This window comes from Cnephaeus nilssonii (assembly GCF_951640355.1).
Source record: "Cnephaeus nilssonii genome assembly, chromosome: 4".
Classification (NCBI taxonomy): Eukaryota; Metazoa; Chordata; class Mammalia; order Chiroptera; family Vespertilionidae; genus Cnephaeus; species Cnephaeus nilssonii.
In genome coordinates this window covers 9093947-9112749 of record NC_137075.1, presented here as the reverse complement: position 1 = coordinate 9112749, position 18803 = coordinate 9093947, and the positions used below count along the sequence as shown (strand labels likewise).

At 38.9% G+C, this 18803-nt stretch overlaps 1 protein-coding gene across 4 annotated transcripts in view; it reads right to left on the bottom strand.

The window, feature by feature from the left end:
• NRP1 (neuropilin 1) overlaps window positions 1-18803 on the bottom strand; it is a 176388-nt gene that overhangs the window by 91085 nt on the left and 66500 nt on the right. For all 4 annotated transcript variants that reach the window (XM_079767850.1, XM_079767847.1, XM_079767849.1 and 1 more), the window contains exons 4-6: window positions 16733-16960; window positions 9718-9873; window positions 6721-6887 (exon numbers count right to left, since the gene is read on the bottom strand). In XM_079767850.1, coding sequence (XP_079623976.1) covers window positions 6721-6887; window positions 9718-9873; window positions 16733-16960 — 551 coding nt within the window. The remainder of the gene's footprint in view (window positions 1-6720; window positions 6888-9717; window positions 9874-16732; window positions 16961-18803) is intronic.

Sequence of the window (18803 nt, the reverse complement as noted above, 5' to 3'; positions counted from 1 at the left end):
CAGTTATAAATATTTAAATAATTATGTGACATGCACATTGTTTTCCTGAAATAATATCCTCTTTTAAAAAAACTCCCTTTGAGTTTAATCTGTTCCTATATTTCTTATACATATATTTCCTTTGAATCACTTCCTATAATATGAAAAACCAAGGTACCAAAGAAAGCACTAGGAAAAGCTCTTCAGGAGGCAGTAATTTTGGGAACATGGACTTCCTGGTTGGAAAGCTAAGTCATAGAAAAGAAACCTGTGCTGCAGAAAGGGTAGGATGTAAAGCATTCATTGTATGCAGGAAACAGAAGTCAGTTCAGAATAAAGGCAAGAGAACCAAAGTCTCTCTTCCAGATCAATGTTTTAGCTAAAATAGCATGTTAGTATTAGTTGCAATAAACACCCCTGTATGCGCATGCGTGCGCGCGAAAACACACACACACACACACACATAGAATACCTGGGTAAACATTCAACTGAACACCTGTATTGTCCCTAAGTCTGCCAACATTATATATTTTTACTAATTATATAGGTTTCAGGTATACAATTCTATAATACATCATCTGTATACTGTATTGTGTGCTCACCATCTTAAGTCAAGTCTCCTTCCTTCACCATTTATTTCCCCCTTTAGTGTCTTCTATCTCCCCCATCCCTTTTTCCTATGGTACTCATCAGGAAGTTGTCTGTCTATGAGGTGTTTTTTTTTCTTCTTAATTCCTTTACCTTTTTCATCTAGCGCCACCCCCCCCCAACTCCTCCCATCCAACATTATATTTTACACTCATCATTCCAAATTTGGATAACTCAGTGCACTATTTTTGTCAGTTCTCTAGTCACACATTTATAAATTACCATTTTATTGCAATGTCAGCAATTTACTAATGCCATGAATGAGATAATGCACACACTACAGCGACTAGCTTACAAGCATAGAGAGTTTACAATCAGGAAGACCTGGTTCAATATACGTCTGGATTAGTCAATTTAACAGGAGGAACCAATTTTGAATACAGCATTACAGATTATAAACCTGCTAGAAAGTAGAAATTGTATGAAAAACCAAAAACCACTTTATAGGAGATAACTGTTTCATACCCAACACATTAATGTAAGAGAATGAAAGATTTGTCCACAAGGTTTAGAAGAAAAGAAAATTATATGTGAAACTTATTAAAATAAATGACATTCTAAAGCTTTAAGATAAATTACTTGTTTCTTCTTTCAATTTTAGACAACTTACTTTAAAGATAAAAACAAGTGTTTGAAATAAATTCTTCTAATTGAATAAGCAGCATTCAGTTCTCCAACTAAAATTTGCTAAAAATGTGTATTGATACTCTGTCAGAGGGAATATTTCCATGAATTCATTAATTATTTCATTCCATTTGGCACTTAAAGGACATCCAGTTAGCCCTTCTTTAATTCCTGAAATCAAACCAATGCCTTTAAATTATCTTTTGTCTTCGTTCTCAGCAGGTAACAACTGACAATTCATTTCTGAATCATGAAGAAGCCACTTAGAAGTTGTTGTTAGTAACAACTCACAGCCCTAGATGGATGCTGGGGGACCTCCTGGACTAAAGAAACGACCCTGCATTGGAGGTTAGGAATCTCGCTGTTTGGACAGTCTCCTCTGTGACCTGTGAGACCCAAAGACCTCACCTGGCTTTGTTGCTTTTCTGTGTATAGTTGGCATGAGAATATCTACACAGTTTATTTCACATGATACAGCATGAGGTGAAAAAGCTCAATTTGAGTGGCCAAAGAGCTGTGCAAACTCCAGCTGCACCCGGGGCCTATGTCAGACTAACCATAGGGGTGATTCACCAGTTGCTGTCTGTTTTCAGGTCGCAGTGCCTACTGCCTCCCTTCCCAAGTCTGCGGAATGATGTCCACTTTAATTGTGTAAGACTGATCATTCCCACAAGTTTCACCTTTTCACCAAACTGGGATTCTGTCAACCATTTAACCTCTCTGGGTCTCATGAAGATGCAAATAAAAACCTCTCATCTACTTAATTTATATTCTAAAACTAAAATGGGAAGTATATGCAAAGATGCTCTAAAAGGAAAAGTGCTATAAAAAATTAGGTTTTGTCATTAGAACATGTCTTACAATTAATTTGAAAATCCACCAAGCAACTAAAGGCCTCGGATTTGACCAGTTGTGCATGTTGAACTTTAATGAAGTCACCTACTCTCTTTGAAACTCCAGTGAACAGGACTAAGTGTGTGTGTATGTGTTGTTGTGGATGTGTTTTGATTAAGCTCAGCCTACCTCCTTATCACACTAGGCCTTTTGTTACTGGTGTCTGCTTTCAGAAGTCCTTCAGTTAGAAAATATAGAAATATTATGCAAGAGAAATACATCTGAGGCAAAAGGAAAACCTGGAAACAAGCTTCCTGACAAGGTTAGCACTAGTGCCTGTCTTCTGGAACCTTTCTTCTCCTCACACCTCAGAATGAACATTTGCACGGGTGCCTTGCTTCAGGGGCTGATGGATGCTGATAGCTACCAACTGCCATCTTTGAGGGCTCCTCCTTCTGTGTGATTAATTCATAATGGGGCTGACTTCTCAAAGGAAGCAGGATTTAGCTTAGAAACTAACTGCTGTCTGCTCTTCTGGAATAATTGAAGGCATAAATAATCTAATACCAAAATTTTCCCCACAAAATACAATGCATTCAAATTTGTAGAAGAGTAGAGCCCAGCTTGAAGTGGTTTGTCAAGTAATTCTCTGTCTAAAGTCACTGGAGGATGTGGTAATTCATTAGTCCCTGGTGCCATTTTTATTTCTTTGGAATAACAAAGCTCATATCCCTTCCAGGCATGATCTCTCTTGCCTTTTTTTCTTCTTGTCTTCTGGCATTTTAACCATGGAAAAGTCACAGTTGTTTTGAGGAAAGCACTCCCAAGAGCTTTAATTAACGCTAAAAAAATAAATCTGTTTACAGTGTGGTGGACACTATCATTAATAAAACATTGAAATAATTAATGAATTAAATTCTGCTTTGTGTGAATGGCTATACTTAGGATCTATGAGAACGTGTCTTCTGAACAAACAGGTTTGTTATGCACTTAGTTTGCAGAAATGAAGAAAAAGAACTGAGACTGCATTTCTCTGAGATTCATCCTATATAATAAAGATGTAATATGCAAATGTTCGTTACGCTGTGAAGCATAACGACTGGATCACGGATCAGCAGGAGGGTGGGGCAGTGAGGTACAAGCGGGCAGTGGAGAGCTACAGGAGGGGGGCAGGGCAGCAAGCTATGAGGGGGGCCGGGGGGTTGGAGGGAGCTACAGGAGGGCGGCAGCGAGCTACTGGTGAGCAGGGCTACTGGTAGTATCATAAACTGCTAGAGCTTGAATGGAGAAGGTCACATAAATTACCTCAATTTTATAGGAAAAAGAACTCAGTTTCAGTAAGGTTAATGGCTTGGGCTCTAATGATGTACTTGAAAATTAAGGTGTTTTTTTTAGTGTTTTTTTTTTAAATAGCACCATTGATACCCTGAGTCTACACTTTGAATTTTTGATTGTTTAGCCAGAAACAAAAGCAAGAGAAGATTAAATTAATAATAAGATAAGCAGCTCTAGGACACAGAACAGAATGAAATACTTCAAAAAAAAAAAAAAAAAGGAAAATTTCACGTTGTGACTTAACTCTGCCATTGACCATAAAGAGGTTTTAGTTGCTCAGAATATGAAGTGGCCCTTTGAGCAGGATATGACCATGTGCAGACTTCTGAGTTGAGACTTCCCTTCGTGCTCCTTCTCACTAAGCTGCCTCTTGTTTTTAAGCTTTCTGGCAGACAACAGATCTCACAGGAAGCACCATTGTGAACATTCATGTGGATGGTTAATGGTGCATTGTTGTTTTTTTTATGTCACTTAGTACTTTTCCAGAGAAAACAATGGGAACCGAAGAGTGTTCCTATCTTGAAGGAAAGTCAGCTTGCAATATTGTTTTATTAATTTAACACATGCAAGTGTTTGTCCTTGTTGCTACAGCAACATGTTTGTAGGGTATATTTGATGCGAAATGTGGAAAAGCTGAAAAAGAAAACAAATACCATCTGCATATTGATGTGATGGGGTAAGCGACTCTTGCCTCTCAGTCCAATTATGCTGTATTTGGGTAATTTGTAAAGCATTTAGCTAATAAAAACAAGGAGCTAACCACTTCCAGGTAGTTTCTGAAAAGCTGGAAATGGATGAAATTGCTCGTAATTAGGTGTTGGGTGGATGTTAGGCACTCCCACCACGTATACAGACACAACTAACGTGTAAATGAGCCCACTAAGCTCCCCAAGGAGAAAAAGCTCATTTTACCTCAAGGTGAGCAGACTCTGAGCTTCTCTGACATTCATCTTATAGAGAGGCCTGGGAGCAAAGGGCCCTGCATGCCAGGCTTAGAAGCAGTTGGCACCCAGGTCATCTCGGTGTGAGCCTTCTCAGCGGGAGGAAAGTCTAACGGGAGGTGAGAGATTGGATTTCTAGGGGTGGTAATGAATGATAAAGATGCAGCACCCTGTGTAAAGAAGCAGGTGCTGGGGTCCCACAGACCCCGGTTGCCAAACTCAGTCACTAACTGTGGCCTAAGGCATTTACTAATTTCTCTGAACCTCAGTGTTGGAAAATGAGGATAATTGTACCTCTTCCACAGGATTGCTCGGAGAATTAAAATAAAAATATGTCAGAGATTCAGTGAGGTCAGGCCGCATAGTAAGTACTCAATAAATGGTAACTATTTTATGAATGGCACAATTGTCAACTATTTCTAGCTCTCTTCCTGTTAGCACATGTTGAATTGCTGCCTCTCAGACGTTTAGTGTGGCTGTGGGATTTGCTTTGGCAAAAAAAAAAAAATGTGGGTGGAAGTGCTTGTTTTGAGGGAATTAAAGAGCCAGTATGCTCTGCCACACTCTCTTTCTCCCTCTACCTTGGTGACAGGCAGCGTTTCAGATGATGGCTGCTCCCCCTCCGTGTGGGCCCTGGTTGAGAAAATGTGGAGCAGCCGCTCAGTGAATCAGAGATGGAAAGTAGCACAAGAAAGAAATAAACCTTGTTTTGGTTACTTTGCTTCTCCTGACCAGCCTTCTATAGAAAGAGTTGGAACATTTGAGATATTTTTTTCTTCTAGGGCAATCTCAAATTGTGTCTAACTCCTGAGAATGATGTAAATCCTGTCCTGTTGAAAATTACTTTTCGGGACCTATTTTGTTTCCATGTTTCTACTGACTTGCCTTACACAGAAGAATTGCTGCAGTTGCAATTTCAGACCTCTTGCAAGACCACTTCCCCTAAATTATTGAGCGCTTTCCACATTACCAAGAATGGGACTATATTACCATGCAAACACGCTTAGCACTGCAAAATGTAAGCTTTCCTCTAGAGGCACATCTGTCAATCACACACAATTGCTTGTTGGTTTGGGGATGTGGAAAAACAAGTTACCAAGAGCTTTTTTGATATAGGCAAATGCATTTCATTTCTGACTTAATATAGAACTGGATTCAGTAGTCTCAAGGTAGAAGTCTCATCTTTTCTCACCCTTTAGATATTTCTCAGCATTAGTTCAGTTTCCTGTAAGAGGTTAGCATGAATTCGTCTCCTGTAATAGGCCATTTCACATTGTGTATGTTAAACTAATATAGACCTTTCCAAAGTAAAACAAAATCTGATATTTTGTTCTCAAAAGACTGAAGCAGCATTAGATGTTGAAAATAGAGTTAATCACCTTGGGTTTTTTTCTTACTTAGAAACTCTTTCTCTGGGAATTAGTCATTTTTATATATCTAGCAATGAATGCAAGGTTCTGCCTACTGTCCTCAAAAGGAAGCCTGGATCCTTCAGCAAATCACTTTGTATAATTTGCCCACAGGTTAGCCTACTCAGCCAGATATGTGTGTTTCATTTTACAGTGGGTGAAAAAGTCAAGAATGTGAGCATCAGGCTTTGTCTGGGAGTATCCAGATATCAAGGTTGGGCAAGTTGAGGACTGGATATGGTGTTAGGATTAAGACCAGAGATGAGTGAGGGGTGGGGATACTTCTGTGGGGAAGAGGGTCTGTGGGGAATATAAGGGTCATGGGAGAGAAGGGAATGCCAGAGCAAAGTGAGGAAAGCAGAAACAATTTCCCTAATGAGAATATGAATATATGCATTTCAAACATGGATGTGTAAACATGATCCACAGAGACCAGTGCCCTCAAATAAACCACCTGTGCTATATTACCCTACATGGAAAAGTGAACCTCAATCTGCTTCTTCCCTTTGTCTACCTGAACAAATAAATTAAAAACCCTATACTTGGAAACAAGTATTTCACTCAAGTCTACAAGTAGGTTTAATATATTTCATCCAGGAAATAAACATCTGTTGAAATAGGAAGCATATGAATAAAAAATGTGTAGTTTTGGGGAAAAATCAGATTTTTCAGTGTTACCAAAGTGAGACATCTTTGCTCAAATTCTGTGAAGAGTCCTATGTAAGTATTTGAGAAGATGCATGGATTTTCAGAGATGTCATCTGGGCCTGCTTTTTTTTTTTTTTTTTTTTTTTTTGATGGTGTGCCATCATGACATAGTTCCACAGAATGCCCATTAGCCTTCTCTTCTCATCTGAAGACACTTGTCAGGCACTGCTTATTTTCAACAACCTTTCTAAATGACTAAAATAATCTTCAACCCTAAATGTGCCAGGTCTTAAGCGACCTACCTGAATCCACTCTCTGTAGGAATCTTCTCCAGGAGTCCATCCATTCTCAGGGTAATTCAGGCGGGAGCGTTCTGAAGACCAGTTGGTGCTATACTGGGAAGAAGCTGTGATTTGGTCAGAATGAATTTCTCCCGATTCCATGCCCAGAGCTTCCATACATTTGAAATCTGAAAGGAGAAAAATGCTCAAAGTCATCAAAACATAAGGCACCTATGTTTCTTCTTCTTTTTTGTTTAATCTGACATACTAAAAATTTCATATTGTGTTCAAAGTTTTACAAAAGATGACAGTAAATAACTTATTGGAAAGTAGGACTCACACATGCATTTCGTGGCAATAATTTTTGTTTCTGTTTTGTTTGCCCATTTATTTTGTTTTATAGATTCTACATATAAGTGGAGTCATACGGTGTTTGTCTTTCTCTGTCTGACTTATTTCACTTAGTATAATACTTTCTAGGTCCATCCATTTTGTCACCAATGGTAAGATTTCATTCTTGTTATATATATATATATATATATATATATATATATATATATATATATATAATCTCACATGTTCTCTTTGATTTATGTATTGATGGACACTCAGGTTCCTGGAAATAATTTTTTTTTTAAATCTCACCTGAGGATATATTCCTATTGATTTTTTGTTTGTTTGTTTCTAGCGAGAGTAAGGGGGAGAGAGAGAGAGAGAGAGAGAGAGAGAGAGAGAGAGAGAGAGAATTGTCGATGTGAGAGAGAAGAGAGAGAAACATAGATTGGTTGCCTCCTATACGCACCACATCTGGGAATCAAAACCAAAATCTAGGTATGTGCCCTGACCCAGAATCGAACCCGTAATCTTTTGGTGTATGGGATGACAGTCCAACCAACTGAGCCACCCAGCCAGGCCATGGTAATAATCACTTAAAGCAAAGCTATGATGACCTCATAGTGATTAAGTATTTTTCCAACTGGACCTAGGTTAACAGGAATACTATTAGAAATTTGCTAGGAAATTCTGATTTCTTTTCAAAGTTGAATGTATGTAAACCTGTCACATAGGCACATTCCAAAAATTTTACTATTGAATTATTTCTTACAGTATTTAATAAAGATGAAAATGACTCTATGTCCATTTACAATCCATAGTCAGTGGACACTAGACCTTAACTCTGTCTTTCAGAATCCTTGCAATTGGCACTCAAGCCACCGCTTCTGAGTCTTTTAGTTCTCAGGCTGCCTGCTCCTGGCCTAGTCATGATTATTAACATAAGCAGCTTATTTTATTAAAACACGAAAGTATTTGTCAGGGGTAAAATGCAGTATCATATGATCCCAAAGAGCTCAACAGTTTAAGAGTTTTAGAGCATAAAATAATGATGCTAACAATGATGACCATGTGTTCCACTAGGTCTCACTCAGTGAAAAAATAAAATATGAAATTGATATGACACATGATATTGGAAAATGAATAATAAATTTTAGGAAAATGTGAATCTAAGGTACTAAAGTGAAAAAAGCTTTAAAAATGAACCATCCAGAAAATCTCAACTAACCAAAATTTTACATTTTTTGAATTTTCTATCACAATAGATAAGGTTTTAAGGCATTAAAGGTTTTCATTCACTGGTTTCATACTTTTAAGGTTAGGTTTGTTATTTGTAATATAAAAATATTTATAGCACAAAAATACATGGATTAATTAATCAAATAAAATTTTTGGAGTTTAATTGGCCTTTTTATTTTCCAGTAAGATCTGGTAGAAAAGGTCTCCAAACACCCAGTCTTCTCCGTATCCTACTTTACAACCTGAAAGCTAGAACTGATGAAACAATTTATTCATTGTCCTTCAGGGTGTTTTTTTTCCCCCATTGGGCCCTTAAAAGCTGAAGAACACATAAACTTTGAGGAAGGGCAGAGTTAGTTGAGTATCCTATCTAATAAAAGAGTAATATGCAGATTGATCATCACTGCAACACACAATATAGCTGCCCCCATGTGGTCAAAGATCCTGCCCCCATGTGGACACAAGATGGCCACCACAAGATGGCCAGCTGGAGAGGGCAGTTGGGAGGCACCCTGCCTGCAAGGGAGGGCAGTTGAGAGGGACCAAGCCTGCAAGGGAGGGCAGTTGGAGGTGATCAACCCTGCAGGAGAGGGCAGTTAGGGGTGACCAGGCCGGCAGAGGAGGGAAGTTGGGGGCAAACAGGCTGGCAGCAGAGTGGTTAGGGGGTGATCAGGGTGGCAGGCAGAAGTGGTTAGGGGCAATCAGGAAGGCAGGCAGGCAAGCAGTTGGGAGCCAGCAGTCCTGGATTGTGAGAGGGATGTCCGACTGCCCGTTTAGGCCCGATCCCGGTGGGCCTAAACAGGCAGTCGGACATCCCTCAAGGGGTCCCATATTGGAGAGGGTACAGGCTGGGCTGAGGGACAACCCCTCTCCGTGCACGAATTTCGTGCACCGGGCCTCTAGTTTTAATAATATATAAACAGATATTCCTTTTTCTTTCTTTTATGCAAAGTTGTAACAGAAATTACATGCTTCTTTTACATTAATATCTACTTTTATTCACATAAGAAAGAACAACATAAAGGTTTCCACAGACCAAATCGTGGCACACCGTCCATTCTATATGGCTGCCCTGTCAATGAACTCCACAGATTCGTCCCTAATGCATGCTTGTCCTTTTAGGAATTTCAGCCCAATACATATTTGAAGGTGCCAGGTAGGTGGCTTGGCATATTTCATTGTTTCCAAGCACTGTTTTTCCATTTCCCACTTTCTCCCATAATTTCAGAGGCTTATAAGCAACCATCTCATGTATAATTTTATTAAGAAAGCACACCAGATAATTCTTCCTATTGATATTCAGAAAACCCACTTAAAAGAGAAAAATAAACACTTGGCAATCCAATTCACGAAACATTTCCTTAATGTTTTTTGCTGTCCCTGGTGTGTGAGGAGGAATAACAAGGAGAATTTCCCACAGGCTTTGCAAGGTGAATGAACACTGACCTTCTGAGAGGCTGCTCTGCAGGACGCTGTAGTTTGCTGAGAAGCCTTCTTTTGCTATCGCATTGTCGGTATAAAAAACCATCGATAGAATGCCAGAGGAGGAACGAACTCGACCTGGTGTTTTCTGTCCGCAGTAACGTCCAATGTGAGGGCCAACTGGAAAGGGAGAAATGCAGAAAACATTAAAATATATTTTCTTCTAAAGCAGATGCAAGAAACCCCATTTGCAAACATGGGTTCCAGTGGAACCCAGTGTTTTCCTACACAAAGCATCTTCCCTGGCTAATTGCTTTGCATTGAATATCCGATCAGGTTTGTGGAGAGAATTTCCAAGTGTATTCAGAAGGGCAGTAACAGATATCACCACATTCCCTGGGAAGCAAGTTGTGTTCAGTAACAGAATCAAAATGCTTTCTTCACTTTCAAAGAATGAGATTCGGGCTGTTAAGTGGAACCTTGGAATTCATCTCCAGGACCAATTTGGTGCTGTGGTGAACAAGGTCTCTTAGAGTTGCCTGTCCGCACTGCCCTGCCCTAGAAGGAGATCCTAGGGAAGGCCTATGTCCTGGGACCCTGTCTGGAACCAGGGCAATACCCAGGGTATGACCCAATACTGTGTAACCCTGATTTCCTTCCTCATTCCATATTTTAATCCTGGAGCCTTATTACGACAAATATCACTGACTTGGATAAAGGATCCTGTCTGACTCAGAACTTAATCTGAAGACTAATTTACAATTGTGACAATTTAAAAATTTAGAAACTCTAGATACCCATCATTTATACATGATAGTAAGTTGTAATCAAAATGAAAGGAAAAGACATCTTTCTGACTTCTGTCCCAGTTTTTTCTCTCCTGAACCTGAGAGGGGTGACTGCATTGCACTGGTGTCCAGCGTCCAAGAGCTGGTTCCAGCAGCCATCTGACTGTGTACACCAGGAAGAAAGTAATCCCTGAGGCAGTGAAAGTTTGGGAATGCTGACTGATTTGTGATAAAGTTAAATTGCTATTTGGCTTACACTGGCCACACCCTTGTTGAAGTGCTTTTAGACAAATCTTGGCAATTAATAATTATAAATTGCCTTATGGATGGTGCACAGCCATCTGGGTTTGGAGAATCTTTCCATTTCCCTGTCCAGATCAATAGCAAGACACACACACGCACACACACACACACACACACACACACACACACACACACACACAAAGTCCCATTTTCTCTAGTTTTTTTCTTTGCACATATGGTTAAAACACACCAGATGGTTTGGACTTAGAAAGACAATCGGATGTGGACCATTTTACCCTTCAAGAAACCCATGGTTCTGTGCATTTCAACTAAAAGTTATTGCTTTGTTCAAGAAAACACAGTAGGTGGACCTATCCCTGGCAGGATGAGCCTTCAACAGGGAGGAGGTGTTCCAAGGCCTATATGTGCAGCTTGGATGCAGAAGGCTGTGGACGAGGGCTCAGAGAAACTCCAATGTGATTGAAAACGTGAACCCCACAGAAGTGATCAGCCTGGAGTCCCACATATCAGCTGAGTTATTAGGTTGGCAACTAATCTGAGAACCCTTCTTTTTAGAGTCTTCAGATTCTTGGCTAACAGGTTTTTAGTTCTTAGCCAATCCTCTTGAAAAGAGAAAAAAAAACACAAAGAAAAACAAAAACAAAACCTAACCCCACGTAGTTTATATATCTGAATTGGTACAAAACGGTTACTTTGAATATCTGAGAACTTCTTCATGCATTCAAAGCAATTGATCTGACAGAATTCCAAAGGAACAGACTAATATCTGTCAGAGGGGAGAGGGTGGAGGGCTGGGTGAGAAGGGTGAAGGGATTAAACAAAGAGAAAAAAGAAAGACTCACGTGGACATAGACAACAGTATGATGATTTCCAGAGGGAAGGGGAGTGGAGGATATAGAAGAGGGTAAAGAGGGGATAAATGGTGATGGAAGGAGACTTGACTTGGAGTGTTAAACACACAATATAATATACAGATGATGCATTGTAGAATTGTATGCCTGAAACCTGTATAATTTTATTAACCAATGTAACCCCAATAAGTTCAATAAAGAACACACCAAGAGTTTTCTGTCTACTGTAACCCCTCACTCTTCAGCAACCAAACGTTGTGTGTATGTTTATATTGCTTTATTATGAAGGAAACAAGAAGGCTGACCCATTTAGGGGAATTGATAAAGATTATCTAGAGTGCATCACATGGTCTTGGGCAGTGGCTTTGCATTATGGGAAGAACATTTTGTTACATTCCAAGTTGGCAGAAGAGAGCATCTCAGAAGATGAAACTTTTGCTGTTTTTGTTTGTTTGTTTTTTCCAGCTTTAATCCTGGCCTCGGATTCTTCTATAAGTGCTAGTACTTTGCCAGATTTTCCTCCTTCCGAATGTGGCCCTACCACAATCCAATACTTTTTTCCTTCAGTATGGAGTGTAAAGTTGCCCATAACATATGCATGAAAATATCTAGCTAGAGTATAAACTCAAGTATTTTCTTTCCTCAAAAAAAATCCCATTTTTGGCCTTCAATCTTAATGGGAGGCTTAGAGTCCATTCATCCTCCCTCATTTAAATTCCATTATTGTGGTTTCATAACTTTCTTTTTCTTTAGTTTGTGGGCAAACTTTTACAGCCCTAATCGTTGGGGTCCTTCTCTGATCACCATGGCCACTGACCTTAGCAAGAATATAGGGCACAAGGGAAGTTGTAGTCACCCCCTTCAGCTCTGGTTGCTGACCCTCCCCCACCACTGTAATCCAGTTACTCTGGAGGGGGTGGGGGCAGGGGGAGTCTTTTTGAAGGAGCAAACAGAAGAGAACTTGTCTAGTGCAGACTCATAATTTAGAGTCTCCATGACTCACTGGTTTATAATGTGTATGACATGCTGTGTAAATCTGCCTTCTGTCCTTTAGAACATTGCCCCAGACAGCAGCATGCAACTCTCTACAGGAGCCCTCAAGATATGAGAGTGAAAGGCTTTTTCGACTATAATACAAAGAAGTATTGAATTTTCCTGAACAACAGCGAGACCTTAGCCTAGCAAACTAATGCAATATTGATCTGAGGGAGAGTGGGTGAAGTACTCTTGTCAATCTCAAGTTTGTGCGCATTTGTGTATTTACATGAACACAGAGACTAGATTTCCTTCTTCCATTCTTTTGGACCCAAGGCCAAGGAGAAGAAAATTGTCACAAAAATGGAAGTATCATTCAAAAATTGAATTGTTGAAGAATTTAAGCAAGCAATATGGACTAAGCTATCTCTTGAGGGAGAGTATGACTACATTGATATCTTCTCAGGTGTAAAACCAATGTAGTACTTGTGTGATTTAAAAGATATCCCTGGAACTGGGAATGGCAGTACCACATTCTTTGTATTTTCCCATTAATCTCTCCAATAATTACCACCCTACTTCAGAGTCAGACACTTTGGCTTTCTTCCACCTTTTTACATGAAAAAAAAGGGCAATGATCTAATCTAAAGAGGTCATTTTAAAATGAGGTATTTTGAATGAATGAATAAATAAATAAATAAATAAATAAATAAATAAATAAATAAGGGAATCATTTCAGAAAGGTGCAAGATAGGCTATGTATATTAGTCTTACAATAATTAACCTTTTTGGTGGAGAATATCTGGACTTTGCAACTTTTCCCCAGAAAAACACTTGCATACTTATATCATTTATATTTTGGAATGTTTATATTTATGTGACTTATATTTTATATTTGTAGTTTAGAAGGTTAATTTTAATATAAAAGTAATTTTTTAAAAACAGAACTCTAGCTTTTATGAAAGGTATTTCTAACATCATCAATAATGCTTATGATATAGGTAACTAGGGTAGTCCCAGCTTCTTCCCCCAGCCCAGAAGGGGGCTGACTTCATCTGCATCCATGTGGTGTGAGCTAAGCATTCATACTTGGCTCCATGATTCAGCACAAGCATTTGTGGCATCAACCAGACAGCATGCTTAGCTCATGACTCACAAACTATATGTTTAAACTTCCTCAATTACTTCAGAGTTGCTACTTGTGAATCCACAGAGCTTCAGAGAGCACGATAGATGGAGATATGTGGTTCACAACATGCATGCCTCGGATTTCCAGTTTTGGAGTGAACTGTTTTTCTTCAAAGTCTATTTGAATCAATGGGTAGCTTTGAATTACTTAGTCATCTAATTTAATGTTTGTGATAAAATGCAACATAAAATCACTTGGTGGTTAAAAGCCTTCAGCGCCTTCTGGTTGTTGTTTTTGGAAAGAATATCAAAGACTAAAAGCAATTTTGCTGGCAGAGAAACTGTATGTATTGAACTACTATGAAAACATGTTTCTAGTGCCACTGACAGCAACTCAGGAGCACGCAGCCTCTCATTTTGGCTAAGAGAGTGAGCTCCTACGTTGGCGTAGGATGGACAAGGCCAGGTAAACATTAACAAATATACAAACACATTCTTTTTTCCATTCCAAAGCCAGTTGTCTCTGGGATCAAGTCAAATTCACCATAGTTCAGAACATGGGTGAATTGCAAGGCTAACAATTGTTCTTCGCTTCAACTCAGTGATTTTCCAAAGCCAGAAAATTACTACTTTGAAAAACCCTTGACACTAATAACAATGTGCTTCTTTCTGAAAGTATTCTAAATAAGGTGGTTGATTGGATCTCTTTTTCAGATGTTAATTTAAATGTAAGTTCTAGAAAGGAAGGCTGCAAATTTGGGTTGTGAACAAAAAAAACACAACTGTTATTAAATGTTCTATTATTACAGTACTATTATAATATTGTTTTCCTAATTATTGGATTAAATACTTGGAAATCTATCAGTACTCTGTTTGGCAAAATCTCATTACTTAATGAAGGATTTTCCTTAAGATCATCATAACCCTTTTATATGGTAAAAGACTAAAGAATCAGCTAAACTAATGTTAACTTATCCATGTAGTCCAATGACAATATAAGCTTTCTTTAAACCCAGTTCTTCTCCTTTACTGTCTAGGAACAGGAATATATCTAAATTAAATTACTCTGATATTTTAATGTCATTTCAAAGACAAAGGCAATTTCTTTTACATCATACTTGCCCTCCATCTATAATTTATTTAAATACTGTTTCCTTCAAATTGATAATCTATACTAATAAAAGCATAGGTGGCCCTCGCGCCCTTGCACCCTCATGTCATCACAAGATGGCTGCCACAAGATGGCCTGCAGGGGAGGGCAGTTGTGGGCGATCAGGCCAGCAGGGAATGGCAGTTGGGAGTGATCAGGCCTGCAGGGGAGGGCAATTGGGGGTAACCAGGCCTGCAGGGGAGGGCAATTGGGAGCCATCAAGCCGGCAGGGGAGGGCAGTTAGGGGCAACCAGGCCAGCAGGGGAGCAGTTAGACATCAATCAGGCCGGCAGGGGAGCAGTTAGGGGGTGATCAGGCTGGCAGGCAGAAGCGGTTAGGGACATCAGGCAGGCAGGCAGGTGAGTGGTTAGGAGCCGGCAGTCCCAGATTGTGAGTGGGATGTCCGACTGATAGTTTAAGGCCGATCCCGGGATTGGGCCTAAACCAGCTGTCGGACATCCCCCGAGGGGTCCCAGATTGGAGAGGGAGCAGGCTGGGCTGCGGGAACTCCCCCCTCCCCCAGTGCACAAATTTCATGCACCAGGCCTCTAGTAATATCATAAAATAATATTTTATAGATATTATTTTATAGATATTATTTTCTTTCCTCCTTCTGAGCTATTTTTAAAAAATGATACATGTATCATGACATGTGTGAAAGGATCCCATACATGTCTAACTGCATGATTTGTAAGAACTTCCAAATTGCCCTTTCTGATTTGTGTAGTGTATTCTCTAGAAAAATCTTAATATTAAACCAGATTAAACACAAGACAAGCTATGCAATGCAGCTGCAGCAAATTATTTGATATTCTCTCTCACTGTTCAGAATTGGGTGTATATTTTTAACATTCTTCTTCTAATTCACAAGGATTGAAATAGAAAACTTTCCTTTAGGAGTCCACAGGGCTACCTCCCTGACTTCCCTCAAATCTTAGCTCAAATATCACTTTCTGTAGAAGGCCTAGCCTGACCATCCTATTTAAAATTTATCCCACACATCCCTGTCCCCTAATACGAGCACTTGTCATACCTTTATACTGCTCTACTTTTTCTTTCTTTCACTTTTTTCTTGTTTATAGAACTTCTCACCTTCTAACATTCCATACACATAATTAATTTATTTGTACTATGCTTTGTTTATTGTCTTATCCTCCCCCCAGCCCAACCCAAAATCTAAGTTCCACAAGGATAGTCATCTTTGATTGTTTTATTTACCAAGTGGCTAGAATAGTGCCTGGGACAGGGCAGGTGCTCAATCAATATTTTAAAAGTGTATAATGAATTTAGATGATAGGAACAATGAATATAAAGAATATATTGAGGTGATTCAAGTTGCCAAAGATAAAAATTCACTAAAGAGTGGGCAAGGTCTGTCTAAATTAGAAATGTCCAAACATTCTCATTCCTCTTCTAAATTTTTCAGTAGCATAATGGATGCTTATTTCACCCCTAAACTTTTAGTAGGTACTTAACTTCTCTCAGGCTCAGCATTGGTAAAATTAGTGGTTTGATTTAATTTATCTCTTAAGATCTTCTCCTCTGACAGTCTATGAATTAATGACCAGTAGACAGGTCAATAAAATGAACAAAATACTTTAGTCAGGAAAACTATGTATTGTTTTTTAATTCTATCACAAAAAAAAGGTATGAGGTCTTACATGATCATTCAGGGTCTCAGTTTCCTTGTCTACAAAATGAAGGAGTTGAACTAATTACTAAGGCTGTTTGAGCTCAAGGCTGCTCTGCATAGAATTATTGATTTCTTTCCTCCTTCTGAGCTATTTTTAAAAAATGATGCATGTATCATGACATGTGTGAAAGGATCCCATTGGCCGTTCCTCAGGTCTTTCCCTTTTGGGGATTCTTCTTGCCCTTCTTACCATCAGGGAATCCATCCCAGATTTCTAGCCGGTCATAGCGACAGAACATGCCCCCAGGAGGATTTGAGTCAAGCTCTAGGTCAAAGCTTTCAAATTCCAGGATAATCTCTGACATCTTTGGTGCGAAGATAATATAAGTGCATTCAAGGCTGTTGGGATATTTTTCAGGGAATCCAGGGGATTTTATCACTCCACTAGGGCTTGTGTAGTTCTGAGAACATTCAGGACCTATGAACAAAAGAGAAAAAGGAGCAAAGTGAAAATCCCTTTAAATGACTTCATTAAGAAATAACCTGGGCAAAGACCACATATCTTTCTAATAAAAGCTGATCATTGCAATCACTGTCCAAATCACTCAGCCTTCTCATAGTACTACTAGGTATGAAAAATCAAGTTCAGATTTATTGTGTTCACCTTAGTTTTCCATTTGTGTGGAGCAATTAAAAAACTTCTGCTGTTTAGAGAGAGAAAAATGACAAATATAAAATCATGTGGGAACAATGAATGAGTAAGCTACAGAAATCTCTTGACAGAGCCCTAGAGAAATAATTATAGCCCCTTCAAGCTTAAATCCTTAAATCTTGAGACTGACAGCCCTTTATTGGTGAAATGGAACATTTACAAAGGCGAGAGGGAGAATTCAATGGAGAGAGTTTGGGTTTCAGATTCCTACACCAGTGACTCAGTAACTTTGCCAGATGTGACCTCTACCTTTTTGACAAACTAAATGTGAAAGGTAATTCGTACATGTACCCAGGGTGAGTGACTCATTCCGAGCGGTGTTGACACAGGTGTGCTGGTAAAGTGTGGCTGCTAGTGAGGGCCTCATAACTGTGATTACAGGCCATGCTGCTAGAAGTCACCTGATATCAAGGTTGACATCTTAACCTTCCTCAAAGTATCAGAGACAGTACTGTCTGCCATTCTAAAATTATTTGTGTATGTGTGTATATATATATATATATATATATAGTATATATGTATGTGTGTGTATATATATATATATATATATATATATATATATATATATATGTGTGTGTGTGTGTGGGGGTATGTTTTAGAGTGTAATGTATATATTTTTAATGTGTGATTTTAAGGACTATTCATTGATCAATAATACTTTACAAATTATGGTGATTTGTAATTTAAATTAACCAAGCATATTCAGACATATATTAAGCTGACCTTATGACTATACAAATGACACAATTTCAATTCATGACATCCAGCACTAAATAGGGTAGTCTCAAAAATGTATACACATACTTTGAATAATTATAAAGGCAGTGTTCACTAAAATGCATTTCATTTTCAAAATTGAGCTATCAGTTGTTAAAGTGTGTATACATTTTGGGAGACTCTGATATTGGGAATCCTTTAGAATTTTATTTCCAAGATGTAGGAACAGTGACCCTGGAGACCTCCAACTTCCTCCCTGGGGCAAACAATATTTTGGCTAGTTCCTTGTAAGGCAAAGCAAAAGCAGGATTTAATGCCGGTACTGATATTTCCTCCGTCTTAGATAAAACTATCCAGGTGAGATTAAGATTAGTGAGAGAGAGAAAAAAAAATGACAGAAATAAGGGCATACAATTAAAATCAAATATATTTCAGTGCTTTCACTGTGTCTTTGTCCTGTCAGATACCTTTAGAAGCTAGCTCAGGTTTTCTAAAGTATTTGACAAAAGCTGGGAAAGTTCCATGTGATGATGGAAGATAACTTGATTGAGCACCAGAAGGTCTGAGTTCCAGTCCTGCCTTTACCACAAACCTGCCTTATAGCCTCAGTGGTCTCCTAACCTTTCTGATCCTCAGAATCTGTGCATAGCAAATGGGAGGTAGACTTTGGGATTTGAAAAAATAAAATCCCTTTAAACTTAAAAGATTCTATAATTTCCTACTTCCTCCATCATACATATTTGTTTTAATATTTTCCTTATTCACAATTGCATAAATTTGCCACAGTTGAGCAAGTACATCCCCAGAAAGGAGGTGGCAGGAGTGTGTTAAGGAATTCTGCGGTGAGTATACAAGCAAGGAACAGGAGGGAGGGCAAGCAGCCCCCTATGCC